Raw genomic sequence first — 21380 nt, 5'->3', positions numbered from 1 at the left:
CAAACTCTAAAAACTGAAGTTCTGAATCTGTAACCCTGAAATCCTGAACTTCTGAAATCGGAAAGTTCTGTAACTTTTGAAATTCTGAAATTCTGAGATTCTAGAATTCCTTAAAACGGAAATTCTAAAATTCTGATGTTATGAAATTCAAAACTACTCACAGTTATAAATTCTTAAAAACTCAGACCCTGAACTTCTGATAATCAGGAGGTCTGAAAATCTCTAATTCGGAAATCCCGGAATTCAGAAACCCTGTAACTCTAAAATTCTCGAATCCTGATGTTATGAAATTCTAAAATTTTGATAATCAGAAATTCTGAAAGTCTCTGATTCTGGAATCCTGAAAATCTGAAAATCTAAAATTCTGGAATTCTGTAATTCTGAACTTCTCATAGCAATTCGGAGCTACAAGGGGGTACAAAGTGATGGTACAAGATCCTAAATTCGGGGGTACAGAAATAAAAATTCATTCAAAATGTAGAATAATCAAAAAAATATATTCGAAAGACAAGTCACGACATCTTCACACTTTAATGACGCTCGGTATTCGGTGCAGTTGAAATAGACGTTTCCGATTACGGTTGCCATAAAGAGACGTTTCACCGGATCCTCTCCTTTGAGATCTGGAGCACTTGGATGAGGGACATATACTCTTGCAGAATTGGTTCCTCTGGATTGACGAGCTTCTTCCAGGATTTGTGATCCCCATCTCGCTCCAAACGACGACGTTCCCGAGAATCTTCTTGACGATGAGCCTCGTGTATTTGCACGTGGCTGGGGTGTGTCCGATGGAAACGAACCTCGTTGTCTGCCATCCATTTGAACATATCGAAAAAAAGGAGCATTGAATATTTTGAATGTGAAATTTGAAGTCATTAGGATTTTGAGAATTCTTAAAAGTTGAGAAACTTTTTAAATTTTTGAGCTTTGAAATTTCGAAATTTTGACATCTTGTGATTTTTTTGAGAATCTGAGTTTCTCAAATTTCGAAATTCTAATATTGAAATTTCTGAGTAACCAGAAAACTTGAAAACACTCACCAATAATTCAAATATTAGAAAAATATAGAATACTCAGGAAAATCAAAAAGGAACATTCCGAAATCCATGCAGAAGGCTTTCTGGAAAGAACCGAATAATAGTGAATAACTAGATTTTCAGAAAAATAAGGGGAACTTTCCGAGCCCATTCATATTCAGGGCTATACGAAAAGTCCCCCGGAAAATTTTGGCCGTTATTCAGTCAAGCGGCCTGAAGAAGAAAGTGAAGATGATTCCGTCGGAGAAAGCAAGTCGTATGCTCTCACCGACAGACGCGAGAGTATCGAGAGAAATATTCAGGGGAAGTGAGAGGCGCGAGACATCGACGTGGCGCTGCAAAAGCTGAACAAAAGATGATAGGCGTAGAGAACAACTGCAAACTGGGTGCCCCGGGGCCTCGCCGGACGCAGAAACTGCAATAAATAAGAAGAAAAATGGGAAAAAGATGCTAAAAGCCAGAGAAACGACCAGAGGTTCGGTGCAAAATGAAAAGTGACTAGAGACGCAGAGTGCCGCCTGCGTCCTCTTCTCTCTGAAAATTGCCGCGGAATTCTAATCGTAGTTTTGAAGTTTTCGTAGTTTTCAGATTTTCAGAATTTTAGAATTTTTTCCGGAATTTCAGAGTTCCTGAATTTAGATTTAAAATTTTGGCATCCGAAATCTCAGAACTTCTTAAATTTGGAATTTTGAAAATTAGAATTGTAGAATGAAAATAAACTGCGACGTGGCGCGATAAAAGCATCTGGAATTGTGAAATCGTAAAATGTGGATATTATGAAATTTTGAAGTTCTGATGATCTCATATCTAAACCTAAGATGCTGAGTTTCTGAAATTCTGAAACTCTGCCTATCATTTAAAAATATAATTTTAGGTGATCTCTCCGATGTTCTTCGGCATCAGAAGGTCACCTATGAGCGCGATTTCTTCTGAAAATTGTCATAAAGGCAAGAATTCAAAAAAAAATTTAAAAATTAGGTGTAAAATTTTTCAGAGGAACATGAATAACAGTGAAATGGATTGCAACTCAGGGGAATGAACTGACCAGTAGGTGTTTTGAAACTTCGAAATTCTGGAATTCTGAAACTCCGAGAGAATCTCAGAATTTCAGAATCTCGGAATCTCAGAATCTCAGAAGCCCAAGAATTTCAGAGTCTCAAAATCTCAGAATCTCAGAATTTCAGAATATCCGAATCTCCAAATCTTAGAATCTCAAAATCGCAGAGGAAATTCTGAAATTCTGAGATTCTGAAATTCTGAGATTCTGAAATTCTGAGATTCTGAGATTCTGAGATTCTGAGATTCTGAGATTCTGAGATTCTGAGATTTTGAGATTCTGAGATTCTGAGATTCTGAGATTCTGAGATTCTGAGATTCCGAGTTTCTGAGATTCTGAGATTCTGAAGTTCTGAAATTCTGAAATTCTGAAATTCTGAAATTCTGAAATTCTGAAACTGAAATTCTGAGATTTTGAAATTCTGAAATTCTGAGATTCTGAGATTCTGAGATTCTGAGATTCCGAGATTCCGAGATTCTGAGATTCCGAGATTCTGAAATTCTGAGATTCGGAAATTCTTAAATTCTAAGATTAGGAGATTCTTGGGATTCTGAGATTCTGAAATTCTGAGATTGTGAAATTCTGAGATTCTGAGATTCTGAGATTCTGAGATTCTGAGATTCTGAGATTCTGAGATTCTAAGATTCTGAGATTCTGAGATTCTGAGATTCTGAGATTTTGAGATTCCGAGATTCCGAGTTTCTGAGATTCTGAGATTCTGAAGTTCTGAAATTCTGAAATTCTGAAATTCTGAAATTCTGAAATTCTGAGATTTTGAAATTCTGAAATTCTGAGATTCTGAGATTCTGAGATTCTGAGATTCCGAGATTCCGAGATTCTGAGATTCCGAGATTCTGAAATTCTGAGATTCGGAAATTCTTAAATTCTAAGATTAGGAGATTCTTGGGATTCTGAGATTCTGAAATTCTGAGATTGTGAAATTCTGAGATTCTGAGATTCTGAGATTCTGAGATTCTGAGATTCTGAGATTCTGAGATTCTAAGATTCTGAGATTCTGAGATTCTGAGATTCTGAGATTTTGAGATTCCGAGATTCCGAGTTTCTGAGATTCAGAGATTCTGAAATTCTGAGATTCGGAAATTCTTAAATTCTAAGATTAGGAGATTCTTGGGATTCTGAGATTCTGAAATTCTGAGATTGTGAAATTCTGAGATTCTGAGATTCTGAGATTCTGAGATTCTGAGATTCTGAGATTCTGAGATTCTAAGATTCTGAGATTCTGAGATTCTGAGATTCTGAGATTTTGAGATTCCGAGATTCCGAGTTTCTGAGATTCTGAGATTCTGAAGTTCTGAAATTCTGAAATTCTGAAATTCTGAAATTCTGAAATTCTGAAACTGAAATTCTGAGATTTTGAAATTCTGAAATTCTGAGATTCTGAGATTCTGAGATTCTGAGATTCCGAGATTCCGAGATTCTGAGATTCCGAGATTCTGAAATTCTGAGATTCGGAAATTCTTAAATTCTAAGATTAGGAGATTCTTGGGATTCTGAAATTCCGAGATTCTGAGATTCTGAGATTCTGAGATTCTGAGATTCTGAGATTCTGAGATTCTGAGATTCTAAGATTCTGAGATTCTGAGTTTCTGAGATTCTGAGATTCTAAGATTCTGAAGTTTTGAAATTCTGAAATTCTGAAATTCTGAAATTCTGAAACTGAAATTCGGAGATTTTGAAATTCTGAAATTCTGAGATTCTGAGATTCTGAGATTCTGAGATTCTGAGATTCCGAGATTCCGAGATTCCAAGATTCTGAGATTCCGAGATTCTGAAATTCTGAGATTCGGAGATTCTCAGATTCTAAGATTAGGAGATTCTTGGGATTCTGAAATTCCGAGATTCTGAGATTCTGAGATTCCGAGATTCTGAAATTCTGAGATTCTGAGATTCTGAGATTCTGAGATTCTGAGATTCCGAGATTCTGAGCTTCTGAGATTCTGAGATTCTGAAATTCTGAGATTCTGAGATTCTGAAGTTCTGAAATTCTGAAATTCTGAAAATCTGAGATTCTGAGATTCTGAGATTCTGAGATTCTGAGATTCTGAGATTCCGAGATTCTGAGCTTCTGAGATTCTGAGATTCTGAAATTCTGAGATTCTGAAATTCTGAGATTCTGAAATTCTGAGATTCTGAAATTCTGAGATTCTGAGATTTTGAGATTCTGAGATTCTGAGATTCTGAGATTCTGAGATTCTGAGATTCCGAATTTCTGAGATTCTGAGATTCTGAAGTTCTGAAATTCTGAAATTCTGAAATTCTGAAACTGAAATTCTGAGATTTTGAAATTCTGAGATTTTGAGATTCTGAGATTCTGAGATTCTGAGATTCTGAGATTCTGAGATTCCGAGTTTCTGAGATTCTGAGATTCTGAAGTTCTGAAATTCTGAAATTCTGAAATTCTGAAACTGAAATTCTGAGATTTTGAAATTCTGAAATTCTGAGATTCTGAGATTCTGAGATTCTGAGATTCCGAGATTCCGAGATTCTGAGATTCCAAGATTCTGAAATTCTGAGATTCGGAGATTCTCAGATTCTAAGATTAGGAGATTCTTGGGATTCTGAAATTCTGAGATTCTGAGATTCTGAGATTCTGAGATTCTGAGATTCTGAGATTCTGAGATTCTAAGATTCTGAGATTCTGAGATTCTGAGATTCTGAGGTTTTGAGATTCCGAGATTCCGAGTTTCTGAGATTCTGAGATTCTGAAGTTCTGAAATTCTGAAATTCTGAAATTCTGAAATTCTGAAACTGAAATTCTGAGATTCTGAGATTCTGAGATTCCGAGTTTCCGAGATTCTGAGATTCCGAGATTCTGAAATTCTGAGATTCGGAAATTCTTAAATTCTAAGATTAGGAGATTCTTGGGATTCTGAAATTCCGAGATTCTGAGATTCTGAGATTCTGAGATTCTGAGATTCTGAGATTCTGAGATTCTGAGATTCTGAGATTCTGAGATTCTGAGATTCTAAGATTCTGAGATTCTGAGATTCTGAGATTCTGAGATTCTGAGATTTTGAGATTCCGAGATTCCGAGTTTCTGAGATTCTGAGATTCTAAGATTCTGAAGTTTTGAAATTCTGAAATTCTGAAATTCTGAAATTCTGAAATTCTGAAACTGAAATTCGGAGATTTTGAAATTCTGAGATTCTGAAATTCTGAGATTCTGAGATTCTGAAGTTCTGAAATTCTGAAATTCTGAAATTCTGAGATTTTGAAATTCTGAGATTCTGAGATTCTAAGATTCTGAGATTCTGAGATTCCGAGATTCTGAGATTCTGAGATTCTGAGATTCTGAGATTCTGAGATTCTGAGATTCTGAGATTCCGAGATTCCGAGATTCTGAGATTCCGAGATTCTGAAATTCTGAGATTCGGAAATTCTTAAATTCTAAGATTAGGAGATCCTTGGGATTCTGAAATTCCGAGATTCTGAGATTCTGAGATTCTGAGATTCTGAAATTCTGAGATTCGGAAATTCTTAAATTCTAAGATTAGGAGATTCTTGGGATTCTGAAATTCCGAGATTCTGAGATTCTGAGATTCTGAGATTTTGAGATTCTGAGATTCTGAGATTCTGAGATTCTGAGATTCTAAGATTCTGAGATTCTGAGATTCTGAGATTCTTAAATTCTAAGATTAGGAGATCCTTGGGATTCTGAAATTCCGAGATTCTGAGATTCTGAGATTCTGAGATTCTGAAATTTTGAGATTCGGAAATTCTTAAATTCTAAGATTAGGAGATTCTTGGGATTCTGAAATTCCGAGATTCTGAGATTCTGAGATTCTGAGATTTTGAGATTCTGAGATTCTGAGATTCTGAGATTCTGAGATTCTAAGATTCTGAGATTCTGAGATTCTGAGATTCTGAGATTTTGAGATTCCGAGATTCCGAGTTTCTGAGATTCTGAGATTCTAAGATTCTGAAGTTTTGAAATTCTGAAATTCTGAAATTCTGAAATTCTGAAATTCTGAAGTTCTGAAATTCTGAAACTGAAATTCTGAGATTTTGAAATTCCGAAATTCTGAGATTCTGAGATTCTGAGATTCTGAGGGAGAAGTAGAGAAAGAGAGTGTTTTCGTATATCTCTGTCCTTGACCAAAACTTTACTGAAGTGTGATAGACGGTGCAACAAGACCCAAAGCAAGGAAGGCGAAAACAGAACGGACCTGATGGGGAAGTAGAGAGAGAGAGAGAGAGAAAGAGAGAGAGTGTGTGTGTTTTCGTATATCATTGTCCTTGACAAAAAGGTGGTAGACGGTGCAAGGAGGATCAAAACGAGGAAGATTGTATTTAAAGAGCCTTTGTGGGAACAGATTAGGAATATCGATTTTTCAATGGGTAACTTTTTATAGTTTGAATGTTTTCAGAATTCGAAAGTCAGCACTCGGAAATTAGAATTTGGTATTCGGTAGTCAGAAGTTAGAATTTGGAATTTGGAATCCGGAATTCTATAATCAAAATTAGGAATTCTGGAAACCAAAAAGTCTCGTAGTCAGGAAACTGAGAAACTATCGGGAAGCGGATAACTGGAATTCGGAAAATTTGAGAAACCACGAAAGCAGAAAGTCTGGAGTAGAAGTTCGAAACTAGACGTTGGAAAAACAAGAAATCGGGGAATCAGAAAACGGAGAAATCGAGATGTGGAATACTGAGAAGGTGGGAAACCAAAAAGTTGGGAAGTCTGAAGCTTTTTCGCAAAACACAAAATAAAAAATATTTCATGAAAGTTTATTGACAAATTTCGAACAAAAATGAAGGCGATAGATTGACAGTAGACTTCAATGAAGTTGGTAGTAAAATGGAGGATTCGTCTGAAAACAAAGTAATGATTTTTTTTTCAGAACTTATGTTTGCACTTTGAGCTCATTTATCTCGTTTTCTGCAAAATATACCAAAAATCTGTCAACTAATAAAATGTTTGTCATAAATTTTCTAACATTTTTATAATTAACAGCTTCTTGATATCATTCACAGGAACCAAGATGAACTAGCTTTAAATTGACAAAATTTCCCAATTAAAACTCACTTGCCGTACTCCATTAGCCAGACTTTCGTCTGTTGATCGGTTTTATCAGGAACCCTGTGGAAAAACCCGTCCGTTGAATTATTATTACCAAATCAGAAGATTTTTGAGAACAATGATTTATTAGCTGTTGACAAAAATACAAAGTACAACACAATTCAGATAAAAGACTCATTTTACTTGATCAATTCAGCCTTCCATTGCCTTTCATGCTCCTTTCTGAGAATTCGCCACATCTTAGTCTACTCCTTTTTCTCCGTGGATCCCAGTTCGTTCCATTTTGGGTCTGAAAATATCGAAATCTGATTGAACAACTTGAATGGTATCAACTCACAGAAAACGTAGCTATTCGATGCGTCGATCACCTTTCGGGAAGCCTTATTCTCATTTGGATTGAAGAAGTAGCACGAAAGATCTGAAAAAAAAGTGAAAAACTCAAACATTACAACTTCATTAACTCACTGAGATTCTTCCCTGGGAGGATTTCTCCAGTTTTGCCTCGTCGACGGTGATTTGTCGCTCCTCGTCCTCTAGAACTTCTTTCTTGATGCTCTGTGATTCGAGTTGTCAGAGCTGAATTTTTGAATAGTTACTGTAGTTTGAAAATGTCAACAAACTTTTCAGAAACTCCTCGAAAACAAAAATGGTGTCTCATTACCATGCCGGCGGAGTGCCTTTCCAACATTTGGAGTTGTTCGATTTCTGTAAATTTCAAATGGGTACTCCATATCCTTCAAAAATAACTCACCAGCTTCGGCTCGGATGTTCTTTTCTCGTTCCATTGCTAGTTCTTTTTGAAGCTGAGCAACTTGATATTCTGAAAATTGATATTCTAGTCTATGAGTATAATTGAAAAAATCTACCTGAATTTTTTGCATTTGTTGAAGCCAAACTAGATGATGACGGTGTTGACAGAGCCGTTGGAGCTGTGGGGATCGGGGGCTGATGATTCTGGAAAGTTTGGAGTATGATTTGCGTTGTAAATAAGAAAATTACCTTTGAAACGATGTTTTCTTCAACTTCTCGTAGAATATTAAGAGAATAATTTGATAATCAGAAAAATCAAGAAGAATTTTCCAAAATCCATTCATTTTTGGAATTTTTTGGAAAACTCTGAGTAAATAGAGAATAAGTAGAAGTGAGAGGGGGGAGGAGGTGAATACTCAGAAGAATCAAAAAAGGAAATTTCCGAATTCCATGCAAAAAGAAGAAATCTGAGCGCCGGCTTCACCCCCTAATTTTTAGACTATTTTTTCACAATTTTTTCATTTTGTCAAATCTTAAAAACACTGCAAAAACGGAGTTAAATCAACTAAAAATGAATAGTTCTAATGAAATTTAAATGATCTTTTAGTTTTAGAACTCTCATTTGTAACCCTCATTAGTCTGGTCAGCCTTATGTTTTCACCAATTTTTATTTTCGATAGTTTTTTCTAAGGCTATGGATACGGCTATGGATACGGCTACGGCTCAAAAAAAAAACTATCGAAAATAAAAAGTGGTGAGGGGGTCGGAGGGCTAAGGGGCTAAAGAAGGACTAAGGAAGGATAGAAAACGCAGTGAAGTGCTTTCAAAAACAAATGAAAATAAATGGAATCATTTTATCTCGAGAAAATCTATAAAGCCTATATGAAAGAATGAGGTGTAAAAGAAGGACCTAATGGCTGGTGTACAAAATTCAATGTTCCAAAATCCAGTCTTAATAAGGCTATCAGATTACATTCAACAGAAGATAGAATTGATAATAGACGAAGAGATGAAATTGGTAGATTTATTGCAGCAGATAATATTTTTAGAGATGAGGCAATTGAAGAAGAAATGGGAAGATACCCATAATACAAATGAAGAAAATGATAAAATCGATTTTGAAATTAGAGGGAATACAAATGAAAATGTTCCGTCAATAAAAAATGATACCCACTATATCATCTCATCCGAGGATGATATAAAGTTTTTATACAATTCAAGGGCATCTGTTTTTATATCTGAAGAGGATGAACACCTATTGAGTTTAAAAGATGTTGAACAGTTATATCGCAGAGCTAATACTCGTGTTCCAGATAAAAGAATTAAAGATATATCAGAAAATGAAAGAAGAGAAATGTTATTATCTATGGCATTTACTGACGGTTTGATATATTCTTCTACTTATTAGTTTCCAACCATTTTGATATTTCATCCTTAGGATTTTTGATATTATTAGTGCTTAGTTGTTCACTCACTTCATTAAAGGTGAGGGGACATGAAAAAATAATGTTCTCGAAATTTCGTTCAAAGATGCCCCTCGAGGAGTTGAACTTGTGAGGGCGATGATTGAGGGTGCGGCGCCGCTACCGACTGAGCTATGCGGGCAAAGAGAAAGCACACGCCCGATTGCATACATAAAGGCGAGGACGACAGCTGTACGCAGAGTGACATTAAGCGCTGTACACCGTGACGGTAGAATGCATACTCTAGCTACAAAAAAACTACGAAAAATCTCCTGTCCCCCCACCTTTAAAATAAGACAACGCAAATTTCTTTACTTCCACTTCAACCCCATCCTTTGACAAGAATCTACCTGTTGTCTCTTTGTATGGTTTTTGCTCTTTCTTTGTGAAGTATATTTTTGTGTCTGTCTCGGCTGTTGCCCGGTCGGCCGCGGCCAGGGTCAGCGGACGGGCGCTGCCCTGGCCCTGGCGATCCCGTCAGTTTTGTTCAAAGCCTAAAATTTTCAGTCAATGTCGTCTAGCGTATCAGTGTCAAAGCTGAAAATCTCGCAGGGAGCCAAAAAAGAGTTTGGCTACAATTTCGATGTGGTCTGCAGCCAATTCGACTTCTCGTATCTGATCTCTTCGAACATTTTCTGCCGCGTCGAGCTGGATGGACAAATTTGTTTGGCTTATGAGAATTGAGGATTTTTTGATTGGACAAGTGTGTTTCTGTAAATTTCGAATAAAGGATTTTATAATTCATCTGTTTATTCAAAAATAGAGAAATGTGTGCTGATGGAAACCAAAACGAGGATTTAGGGTCATACAAAACGGTTGTTTGAAGGGAAGGGTCTCAATTTGAAATGTCCAAAAAAAGTTCATATGTACAGAGAGAGAGAGAAGGGAGGGGGGACCAGTGAAATATGATTTTCGAATCTGAGAACTTTTGAATGAGGTGAAGATAGTCTTAGATGGCAAAAAAGGAGAGCTGCACGGTTAAAAAAAGAAACTTAGCTGGTAAAACAAGAAAAGTTAGGAAATAAGGATAATTGAAATTAGGATCACTTTGAAATATTCAAACAAGTCCAAAGAACGGACGGAGTGAGGGAAACAGTACTCAATAGAATCTTAGAATCAAAAGATACAGAACTCGTGGAAAGGATTTGTTGGGAGAAAAAAAATCTAATTTCGAAACAGCATTTCAGATTCTGGATATGTCAGAAGCAGCAGGAGTTCGTGAGGGCATGAAGGATAACTACAAAAGCTGCAGAGGAAGAAAATGTGAGCAGAAAACAGGAACAGGAAACATTGAACGAGGGTATTAAGGAAGGTGGGTTGACAAAAGATCTGGGAAGTGGTCATGATGTGAGGGGCATATTGGTTGGGAAGACTTTGAGAAGAGTGGAGGAGCACAAAAGATTCTTCAAGAAAATCATGAAGAGGTAAGGTGTGGATTCAGGAACTATTCGGGAGACGATTCAGGGAGTGAAAGAGAGAGAGAGAGAGAGAAGGCCGAGTAGGCAAAACATCTGCATACTGGGGAGGAGCTCATATTCAGTCGGTCAGTTCAGGGGAGCCCTGCAATTTTTCCTCTTATTTGATCGACGCATTCATCTATGTAACTGCAACAGAACGGCCCCACTGACATTAAACTTTAAGCCAACTTTCTCGGTTCCTGTCAAAGATATCAAAAAATTGTCAACTGATAAGTTATTTATCATAATATCAGAAGTAATTTGTCAGTTAAAACATTCTTGATATCTAGCATAGGAATTGAGATAATTGAGCTGAAAGGGCACGTACATGGTTAGGTTTTATTAGACAATTCACGGAATGACTAATCTATACGGGATAGCGGAGTGTCGTTGTGCGATGACTTATTTATTCTCACAGTCCCATCAGCTAGTTTTTAATGACTCACCGAATAATTTCTGGCTTCCTCTAACATCTTTTTCAGCTCATCTTCTTTCCTCTTCTTCTCCTTTTTTTCCTCAATCCTTCGCCTCTTTGCCTCGATTGCAGGCGCTGTCTGCTGCTTCCTTTGCTCGAGCGTTTTCTGGAATTAAAAAAAATAATTTTTGAGGATTAAAGTTGACAAGGCTTTTCTGTTTATCTATTGTCTAAGGAACCGAGACTCTTATAAGCCTATAGTAAGTTGGTGCGATAGCCAAACCCTGCTAGAACTACTCCAACCATGCTACTCAGCTCAAGAGCTCTACATATAGCTATGCCTAGGCAAAACTATATATGTCTAATGTCCTATCGCAATGTGAAATTTTACTTACATTAGTTTTCTCCCTCTTCGCCCAGGTTGGACGACATGGCTCCTCCTCTGCATCTTCCTCGAAATGCGCTTCTATGTCAAAATCCTGATCGTCCTCGACCAACAATCTCTCCTGAAAACTTTTGATTGATTTACCCGCTTTCCATTATCACGAGTATGTTAAACCCCCATATTGTCTAGATCCCAAAATTTCCACACTTCTTCTGTGGGAAAACAGATCTAGTTGAAAATCGATAAAACTCACTTCTGATCTGCTACGGGGGTTCTTGTCCTGTGATGGACCTCCAGCCGCTTCTGGTTCTTCTACTCCGTCACAAAGCCCCTGAAGAAAACTTACCACAGTACGACGACGACGGCTGAACTGGTAGCTGCTTCCACTCGTCTCAGCTCTCTCTCTTCATATCGTCTCTTCCTATCATTTTTCTCCTGATCCATCTTCCTCTCCTTCTCTTCTTTCTCCTCTCGGATCTTCTTAGCCTGGGAGTCGTTGTTATTCTTCCCAAGCCCACGTTTTCCAGCTCTTCTGCTCGTGGACGGTGCATCCTGATCAGCAGGCGTGTCTCTCCGATGCTCAGCATCGACGGGGCCAGCCAGTTCGACGTCTTCTTGATCTCTTTCATCTGCATCCGCCTGTAAATACTTAAATTACTAATAATGAATCTAAGGTGGACGATTGTCACCTCTGCATCAGAAAGTATGTCCTGTGGATCTGTGTCATCAAAGTCGTCGAGCTCAGGAATGATCTGAAATTTAAACTGATATGGATAATGTACTGAAAATCCTTATATTAAAGAGTAATGATAAAAATGGGCAAAAAAACTTACATCAACACCGTCGTGAACGATTTGGAGATTCGCTGCAACAACAGTCTCCGACGAAGGATCCTCGGGAGTCATTGATTCTCGACAATTTTCTTCAGCAGCTCTCAATCGTTCTAATCCCGCATTTGCCTCATTCAATATCCGCTCCAAAACCAATGAATCGTTAGCTCGTCTTACAAGTGATTCCTCAAGATTGGCTATTTTTCCCTCCAAATCCCTGTTCTTTTCTTCAGAAGCGTTCAGTTTTTCAGCAAGTTGTCCGTTGGCGGCGGTTGCCTGCTCCACACATTTCTGAAGTTTAGCTACATCCATTTGAAGCGTATTTACCGTTGTCTCCAGTCTTCTATTTTCTTCTTGAAGCTTTCCTTTTTTGCTATCCACCACCTGCAGTCTTGCTTCGAGTTCTTTGTTGGAGACGACAGATTCTTGAATTTTTCCCTCGAGTTCTTTGACTGTTTTCTGGAGATGCTCCTTATCCTTATTGCACTGAAGAATTTTTCCCTCTAGATCCTGAAGCTTTCCCACAGCGTCCTCTTTCTCTTTCTGAATTGCGCGCTTCTGGTCTTCCGACTCGCGAAGATTGCCTTGAAGAGTCTTCAGTCCTTCTGTAGCTGTCTCGAGATTTTTGCGAGTTCTGAGTTTCTCGCTTGGAGATTTTTGATTTCAGCATCGTGCGAAGCCTTCTGATCCTCTTTATATTTCTGAGTCTGCTGCAGTTTTGAGTGCACTTCCTTTTTGAAGACCTCAGTGACTCGAGCAGCTTCAATGAGATCTTTTTGCAGCTTCTCGTATAGTGGGGTGAAAGAAGCTGATCCTGAAGCCAAATGAGCATCTGAAAAAAATGCATTCAAAACACCTTTTCAAGTTAGAAAAAAAATGCTTACCTCTTGGATGGGCTTGAACCAGCAGTTGATTTTCAGAAAAATAAAAAAAAAAAGGAAATTTCCGAATTCCATGCAGAAGGAATTCTAGAAAGATCCGAATAATAGTTAGACATCTTTTCAGTGAAGTTGTCAGAATGGTACTGTATTAGCCAGACTTTCGTCTGTTGATCTCTTCCGCCGCGTAGAGGCTCAGTACCAAGAAAGAGTAACAGGTTTTATTCGGGGAAAACTTGTCAAAAAACCTCAGCCACTTGTCTATCTACCGATTCTTCCTCCACTCGCTCCCCATCGTTGCAGTTTTGTCTTCTAACTGGTCCTCCATCTTTTTCTGAAGTTCATAAAAACTGGAAGATATATTTCAAATCAGGAACTTTGAAATTGTCAACTCACATCGTCTCCATAAACATTCTCCGTCGGAGGACGTCCATTTTCTTTTTTCTGGACCGTGGGGGCAGCTGAAATCCACCAAATCGTCTTCCTGCTCTATAAGAGAAAAACCACTTAAAAGAACCTATCTCGTTTGTTTGGGTCATAACTCGGTTTGTTTTGAGCTGTTGTTTTGGGGTTGAAAGCTTTGAACTTGTAGTAAAATTTCGGATTTCAGAAAAATGCTTACCTCGTTTGCGAGTGATGGTTGGTGCATTGGTGGCTGACGATTTTCCTCTTCCACGGCTACTTGGGGATGTTGAGGCATTTCCTTGGGCACGAACAGTGGTTGCTCCTGTAGCCACTCTTCCACGGCCACGACCACCAGACGAAGCTACAGTAGTTGAAGCTGCTGCTACTCCTGAAGATCGCTTGGCAGAATCTTTTGAATACCTTCTACGAGGACAACCGAAAGCTGAAACAATGAAGGAAATAATTTTAAACTGAAAAAAAGGTTCAGAAGATGACTCACCCTTTTATGGAGCCGGACGCTTACAAGGAGCCTTTTTGCGATCCATCAGCGCTTCTGCCACATGGCCGGATCATTCTTGACGTAGGCGTCAAGCGTCGACGTGGAGCAACTGGGGCAGTAGAACGTCCTGATGGAGAACGACGTCGAGAAGCTATCTGATTTGTCGTTGGCGTCGCTGGAGTTCCCTGGTTTCCTGTGCCTTGTTGGATGATTGTTGGAGCATCAGCAGATCTCAAGCGTCGATGAGGTGCCACTGGACTCGACTTAGCATCTCGGGATGAAGAACGAAATCGAGATGATATCTCGTCCTTCTTCTTTTTCAAGTCGTCGTTCTCCTTCTTCACGGCTCGACTCTCGACCTCATTTTCATTTATCTGAAAAATGCGGAACATATTGAACAAAAAAAAATTCAAGTTTTGAAACTGATAACTTTTCTGTTGAATTTTTAAATTGTTTTTTTAACACTTCGACTTTGAAAAAAATGCTTACCTCTTGGATGGGCTTGAACCAGCAGTTGATTTTCAGAAAAATAAAAAAAAAGGAAATTTCCGAATTCCATGCAGAAGGAATTCTAGAAAGATCCGAATAATAGTTAGACATCTTTTCAGTGAAGTTGTCAGAACGGTACTGTATTAGCCAGACTTTCGTCTGTTGATCTCTTCCGCCGCGTAGAGGCTCAGTACCAAGAAAGAGTAACAGGTTTTATTTGGGAAAAACATGTCAAAAAACCTTCACGCCTTCTTTAGTCATCAACTCGAGCTTCTTAGTTAGCTCTGATTCCGAAGATTCTTGAGTCATCCTTCTGCTGTCCCGAGCTTTTGATCGAGTTTGGCTAGTTCATTCTGGAGACGCTCATTTTCCTTGGTGCACTGGAGAAGTTTCTCTTCTTGATTCCGCATCTTTTCAACAGTTCTCTCGATTTCTTTCAGAGCAGAATCCTTTTGCTCTCCAGACACAACAAATTTTTATCGAAGTTTCTTGAGATTTGCTTCAGCTGTCCCCAGATTCTTAGCGAGTTCTGAGTTTGACGCTTTGAGGGTATTGTTTTCGGTTTCGAGCTGCTGGATCGAACACTTCAAAGTTGAATTTTCGTTCAGAAGATTCCCTTTTTCAGACTCCGACCTCTTGAGTTTTGTTTGCAGATCACCGAGTTCTCTCAGATTCACCTTCTTCTCTTCTCCAAGCTGCGCAGACATTTCTCGAAGTTGTCGATTTTCCTCTGTGAGTGCCGAGTTGCTTGTTTCGAGAGCACAGAGCCTAGAAAATATTATTGTATGAGAAAAAATTGAATCATAGGAAAACTTACTTCTAGATTAGGACGCAGCTTATCGTCCTCAAAAGCGAGGCTCATATTGTTTTGCAACTTTTCGATGGTCCATACTCCCTTATTAGATTTCTCGTTCCATGATGGAATCTGAAATCATGTTTTGTCGATTATATGAAAATGACGAAAAACTTATCTTTTAAAAAAACTATTTAAAAGCTTAATTTAGTATTGAGAGAAGCACCAATTCAAAACCGCCTATTTCGCTTTTTTGAGATTAGCACAAAAATTAGAACTCTAACTCTGATCAGACGTGATTCAATTTTTAGAGAAATGGGGTGACTCTGAGGTTGCGATAGCAAAATTAGGCTGTTTTTGATCTACCGTATTGATTTTCTTATTTTTACAGCTTTCAAAATAATTTTTCACGTTAGAAAAAACGAAAATAAATGCTTACCTCTTGGATGGGCTTGAACCAGCAACTGATTTTGAGAAAAATCAAAAAGGAACTTTCCGAATTCCATGCAGAAGGAATTCTAGAAAGATCCGAATAATAGTTAGACATCTTTTCAGTGAAGTTGTCAGAATGGTACTGTATTAGCCAGACTTTCGTCTGTTGATCTCTTCCGCCGCGTAGAGGCTCAGTACCAAGAAAGAGTAACAGGTTTTATTCGGGGAAAACCTGTCAAAAAACCCCAGTAAATTGTTTCCACTCGACTATAAATTAAGTTTGATTTTATTTTTTAAATTTCAGAAATTTTCTCACCTTTTCTACTGTGGGCAGACTGTACTCGGTAAAAGTTTTATGCACTGATGAGTTGCTTCTTGAATTGGGGAAGCTCTTCCTTACCGTTTTCATTGATGAGGTACACCGACAAGTCTGAAATATACGAAATCATTTTGAGTATTTTTTAAAAGTCGTCTCACCTCTGCAGTCTGCAATAAATAGAGTGGGAAATTCCTCTCTAGCAATTCTGACGGCGTCTTGGAAGCTGGAATAGATGGACGGGTGCATGGCGGACCCATATGGAGCATCGACTCTGTCCTTGGGAGCGAGAAATTGCTCAAATTGAGAATCCCAGAGATGATCGACTTGAGCATTCATTGGAGCATTCAGAAGCATCGGATGGGATCTGCGAATGATCCTGTTCCTCTATCATTGCCTCCTTGAACATCTCGGTATCTTCGAAGACGTCCTTATTCACCGGATCGCAATAACATGCTAGTCTTCTTCCATTGGAACATCAAGTTGGAGATTCAGGTTCCTCATCTCGAGTGTGGCCGGTCCTGGACCAGGGAGGTTTTTATTGTCTTCCTCATCTTGTTCCATTGGATCAGCATTCTGATCTCTACCTTCCGGAATCGATGGACGTGGAGCTTCTGGAATTGATGGACGTGGAGCTTCTGGAATCGATGGACGTGGAGCTTCTGGCAAGTTCCTGAAATATATTCGGGTTACGATTGGATACATTACTCAATTATACGGGTAGATGACCATGTATTAGTCAATTATCGTTAAAACTCACTTGTAGGAGATTTCACAGCGTACGCACTGATAGCACCGAACCACCAAAAATGCCGGGATTCGAGCAGAAATTGGAGCTGAAGAGATCGAATCTGATGGTTTAAGAGGCGATTATGCGTCGGGCTTAAAAGATCTGGAACGGAATAATTTTGGTATGAGTATTTGAAAAAACAGTCTTGGGTTCTTAACTTTTTTAAATTCAAGATTTTTAGAAAAACATTGAAAATGAGATGAAAAATGTTGGAAATGAGGTAACCAAAAACATGTGCTAGTTTTAGCCAGTCTAACTTGTATTTTCAAGTTTGTACAAAAAACGGTTCGAAATCTGCAGTCAAAATCCCCAATTTAAAACCGCCTATCTCATTTTTTTTGGATTAGCACAAACCATTTTTCAAAATTAGAACTCCAGCTCTAATCATACGCAATTTTTTAAAAATTAAGGGTTTTAAGCTATTTGTGAGGTTGCAAAAGGAGAATTGGGCCATTTTTGATCTACTATTGATTTTCTTTTTTTTTGCATTCAAAATGACTTTTCAAGTTTGAAAAAAGAAATTCTTACCTCTTGGATGGGCTCGAACCAGCAGTTGATTATCAGAAAAATCAAAAAAAAACTTTCCGAATTCCATGCAGAAGGAATTCTGGAAAGCCCTGTACTGTATTAGCCAGACTTGCGTCTGTTGATCTCTTCCGCCGCGTAGAGGCTCAGTACATTCGAAAGAGTAACAGGTTTTTTAGAAGAAAACTTGTCAAAAAAACTTTTCTTTTGACATCACGGCATCATCCCGGCTGGAAAACTGAAAATCGATATTCAAAAAATGCCAAATGAGAAAATAAATACCTTATGATCTTTGTGGGGTTTTTCGACAACCTCGTACGCATGCCTGGCTTAGTTTCCTTGAGATACCGTCATTTTTCGCTTCTGTCCTCTGTCTTCCTTGGTTTGGTTGGATGTGTTGGTTGGGAAGGTCTAGAAACCATTTTCTTTTTAGGACTAGATGTTCTGTCAAATATGAAACTTACCCATTGTTAACTTGACACATCATTGAGCATTGATCCACTAGAACTCGGTTGAGCAGAAAAAGAAGAGCGTGGAGAATAAAGGTCAGATGACGAGCTTGAAGGACCACTATTTGAAATTATAGCTCAGCTTAACCTCTGTTTTTCAATTTCCAACAATTGGTGTTCAAAAAACTCACTTGACATCCAAGTCGAACTGCTGGATGAAGACGGGCACTGTTTCCAGACGAATCCTTGCCCTTCAGAGCTGGTGGAGAGTGGAATGAAGATGCCGAAGAGTCAAAATCTGAAATAATATCGTTTGTTTCACACGGGTAACACGCCAAAAATATGTCAGTTTTATTCAGTTTAACTTGCTTTTTCGGATTTGTGCAATAAAAGATCACTACAGAATCGAATTTCTGACTTTTTAAAAAATATACAGTCAAATTCTCAGAAAAATGGAAGAGTTCGAGAAAATGTTGCAAGATTTCAAACTTTCTCTTTGTAAAAAATCAAAATATGGTGTTACTTTGTCTTGAATTAGGCTATAACTATGTTCGTTTTTGAGCTGTTGGTTTGACGTTTCATTTTTTGAGTTAAAAAACACTTACCACTTGATAAGACTTTAACCAGGCGATTGATTTTCAGAAAAATCAAAAAAGGGCCTTCCCGAATTCCATGAAGGAATTCTGGAAATTTCCGAATAATAGTAAGACATCTTTTCAGTGAAGTTGTCAGAATGGTACTGTATTAGCCAGACTTTCGTCTGTTGATCTCTTCCGCCGCGTAGAGGCTCAGTACCAAGAAAGAGTAACAGGTTTTATCGGGGGAAAACCTGTCAAAAAACCCGTCAAATCTCGTTGCCGTCGTTGGCTTCATTCGCTTGATCTGAGCTGTTGGATGGACTACAGGATTGACTTTCTGTCTATAGAAGCCGGAGACCTTATCGAATAAGTTGTCGGTCTTGTAGATGTTGGCGAAGACCGATTCCGACGACTCCGATCTTTTGAGCACTGGGCGTTCTTCTTCATATTCTTCATCGGCACTCAAAAAATTCTCGTAGTCGGAGTCAATGCTGAAAATGGTTTAAAATACAGCATACGTCAATAAGATCTATTTTCAGTTGATGTTCGGCTATTTTTCAGGATTCTGGAGCTCAGTTTTCAAGTTTCCGATCACTCTAACTAATAAATAGACAACATTTACCACAACTCTGTCTAAAAATCAAATTTTCAGCCCTTCTAGGGACAGAGATAGAGCCACTTAAAATTCCACAGGCTAGAGGTGCCAGACGACGAGACACGCTGAGTCTCTAACCCCTCGGAAATTTCAAATGACCGTATCTCGTTTTCTAATATAGCTAGAAAGTTGGTTTTTGACAGAATTGTAGGAAATGTTGTCTATTTTATAATTAAAACTTCAAAGTTTTCAAAGTGATCGGTAAACTGAAAGCTGAGCTCGAGACTCTAGGAAATGGTCAAAAACTCACTCCGAAGCTAGATACGGCAAATTGAAGTCATGCTTTTTGGGCCCTTTGTCCTGAATAGTTTCCGGTTTTCTGACTGGTTTTCCCGGTGGAGCCTTCTTCTTCTTCTTCATGGTGAGCTTGTGAGGAGGAGACCCATGGTTGGAGACGACTTCTGACGTAGGTGAGCTCCTTTCTGGTCATGATGTCCGAACGAATGGCCTTCTTTGGAGCTTCCTTGACCTCGGTGGTAGTGGCAAAAAGAAGAGAATAATCCAAAATCCATTCAGGACTTTTAGAAGATTCTGAATGAATAGAGAAGAAGTGAGGAAGAGAGGTGAGGGGGATGAATACTCAGAAGAATCAAAAAGAAACTTTCCGAATTCCATGCAGAAAGAATTTTGGAAAGATCTGAATAATAGTAAGACATCTTTTCAGTGAAGTTGTCAGAATGGTACTGTATTAGCCAGACTTGCGTCTGTTGATCTCTTCCGCAGCGTAGAGGCTCAGTACCAAGAAAGAGTAACAGGTTTTATTGGGGGAAAACCTGTCAAAAAACCCGTCAGATCTCGTTGGCGTCGTTGGCAGTGACTATTGGAATGTTCCTCTTTCTGGTCTTCTTCTTCTTGAGGTCCTGGCTTATTGGAGGTATTGGTATCTGAAGTTTCACAATTAATACTTTTTAAAATGAAAATGCCTTCATACCTTCACTTTCCTCTTTTTCATTCTGTTTTTGAATCTCCGCCACCAACTGGAGACGTCGCGCATCTTATTCGGCAAGCTCGGCAGACAACTTCTCCAATTCCATCTCCAACTTCTTCTTTTTCTTCTTTCTTCTTTTCTTGATCCTCCAGCACAGATTGATGTTCACGGACCAAATCATCCAATTTCTTTGAATGATCATCCAGAAGATCCTTCTTTTTCCTTTTTTCAGCGTCTCTTCCCATCTCCAACTGCTGTTTCTCATTCTCCTGATCCATCTCCGTCACTTCTAGGATTCTCTTCTCCTCTTCCATCTTTTTCTTCGCAGCTTCAAGTCTCACTTTGTTCTTCTTGAGCTCGTCTCGCTCCTTCTTAATGTCTTCGTTCTCCTCCTTCTGCTCCTCCAGCACCGACTGATATTCACTGGTTATCTCCTCCAATTTTTTCCTCTGCTTCTCTTCCAAACCAGTGGTCTTCGTCTGCCATTCTTCATTCATTCTGTCATAGGAATCCATGTGCTTCTTTTTCTCTGCTTCTCTTTCCAATTCGAACGTCTTCTTTTCCTCTTTCAACTGCTTAATTTCATTTTCAAACATCTGTTTGGCCTTCTTGAAGTCTTCTATTTCCCTGACTTGCTCGATGTTTTTCTCTTGGAACTTTAGAAGCGCTTCTTTCAGCTCCTTTTCATTCCTGTCCTTGTCTTCGTTGAAGTTTTTCATCTGGGTTCTCCATGCATTTTGGTTTTTCAGGTTGTCGCTCTCCTTCTTCTGATCCTCCACCACAGATTCGTGTTGACGGACCAATTCCTAAATTTTCTTAGCATGTTCATCCATCAGACCAATGGCAACTACAAAATGTTGTTCTGTGGCCGAGTGGTGTGCGTGCTCGCCTAGGAATCTGCTTTTGCGGGTTCGAACCCGCTTCTTGTGAACCTTTTGTTTTTATGTTATTTGATCCTAGAATGCTTTTTTACTACTTTTAATGGTGATTTTCGGTAATTCAACTTTTCCTTTGACATGGTTCTGTTCAGAAAAAAACCAAAATTGGAAAAAAATTGTGAAAACGTCAGGGTGGCTTCCTACGGATACAGGATGGTAAAAAGCCATGATTGAAAGTATGAAAAAAACATTCTATGATCAAATAACACAAAAACAGAAGGTTTACAAGAAAGCGGGTTCGAACCCGCAGAAGCAGATTCCTAGGCGAGC

At 38.6% G+C, this 21380-nt stretch overlaps 3 protein-coding genes across 3 annotated transcripts in view; all 3 read right to left on the bottom strand.

Annotated features, from left to right (window-relative positions):
• The window catches only part of CBG16111, a gene marked incomplete at both ends in the record, with an annotated part of 5844 nt that extends 5256 nt beyond the window's left edge, over positions 1-588 (bottom strand). Inside the window, 2 exons of the mRNA XM_045238876.1 lie at positions 15-27; positions 517-588. Of these exons, the coding sequence (XP_045095916.1) occupies positions 15-27; positions 517-588 (85 nt within the window). The remainder of the gene's footprint in view (positions 1-14; positions 28-516) is intronic.
• Positions 589-7380: 6792 nt separating this feature from the next.
• CBG16112 lies at positions 7381-16516 on the bottom strand (the record flags this gene model as incomplete). The annotated part of the gene is given in 18 exon segments (XM_045238875.1): positions 7381-7553; positions 7601-7711; positions 7797-7955; positions 8002-8089; positions 11252-11386; positions 11616-11726; positions 11859-11936; positions 11984-12244; positions 12295-12357; positions 12439-13069; positions 13083-13267; positions 13710-13774; positions 13936-14160; positions 14249-14591; positions 15024-15161; positions 15524-15631; positions 16248-16361; positions 16409-16516. The coding sequence occupies 18 exon segments, from the start codon at positions 16514-16516 to the stop codon at positions 7381-7383; spliced, it is 3096 nt and encodes a 1031-aa protein (XP_045095915.1).
• A 187-nt stretch (positions 16517-16703) lies between these two features.
• Positions 16704-20891, bottom strand: CBG16113 (the record flags this gene model as incomplete). Its single annotated transcript, XM_045238874.1, has 5 exons — positions 16704-16920; positions 17763-17800; positions 18203-18309; positions 19569-19775; positions 20219-20891. The coding sequence occupies 5 exons, from the start codon at positions 20889-20891 to the stop codon at positions 16704-16706; spliced, it is 1242 nt and encodes a 413-aa protein (XP_045095914.1).
• Between the last annotated feature and the right edge of the window lie 489 nt (positions 20892-21380).

The sequence above is a fragment of the Caenorhabditis briggsae genome (genome assembly GCF_000004555.2).
Source record: "Caenorhabditis briggsae complete genome, chrX, whole genome shotgun sequence".
Lineage (NCBI taxonomy): Eukaryota > Metazoa > Nematoda > Chromadorea > Rhabditida > Rhabditidae > Caenorhabditis > Caenorhabditis briggsae.
Note: the sequence above shows the minus strand (reverse complement) of the source record. Positions and strands in the feature narration are given on the sequence as shown.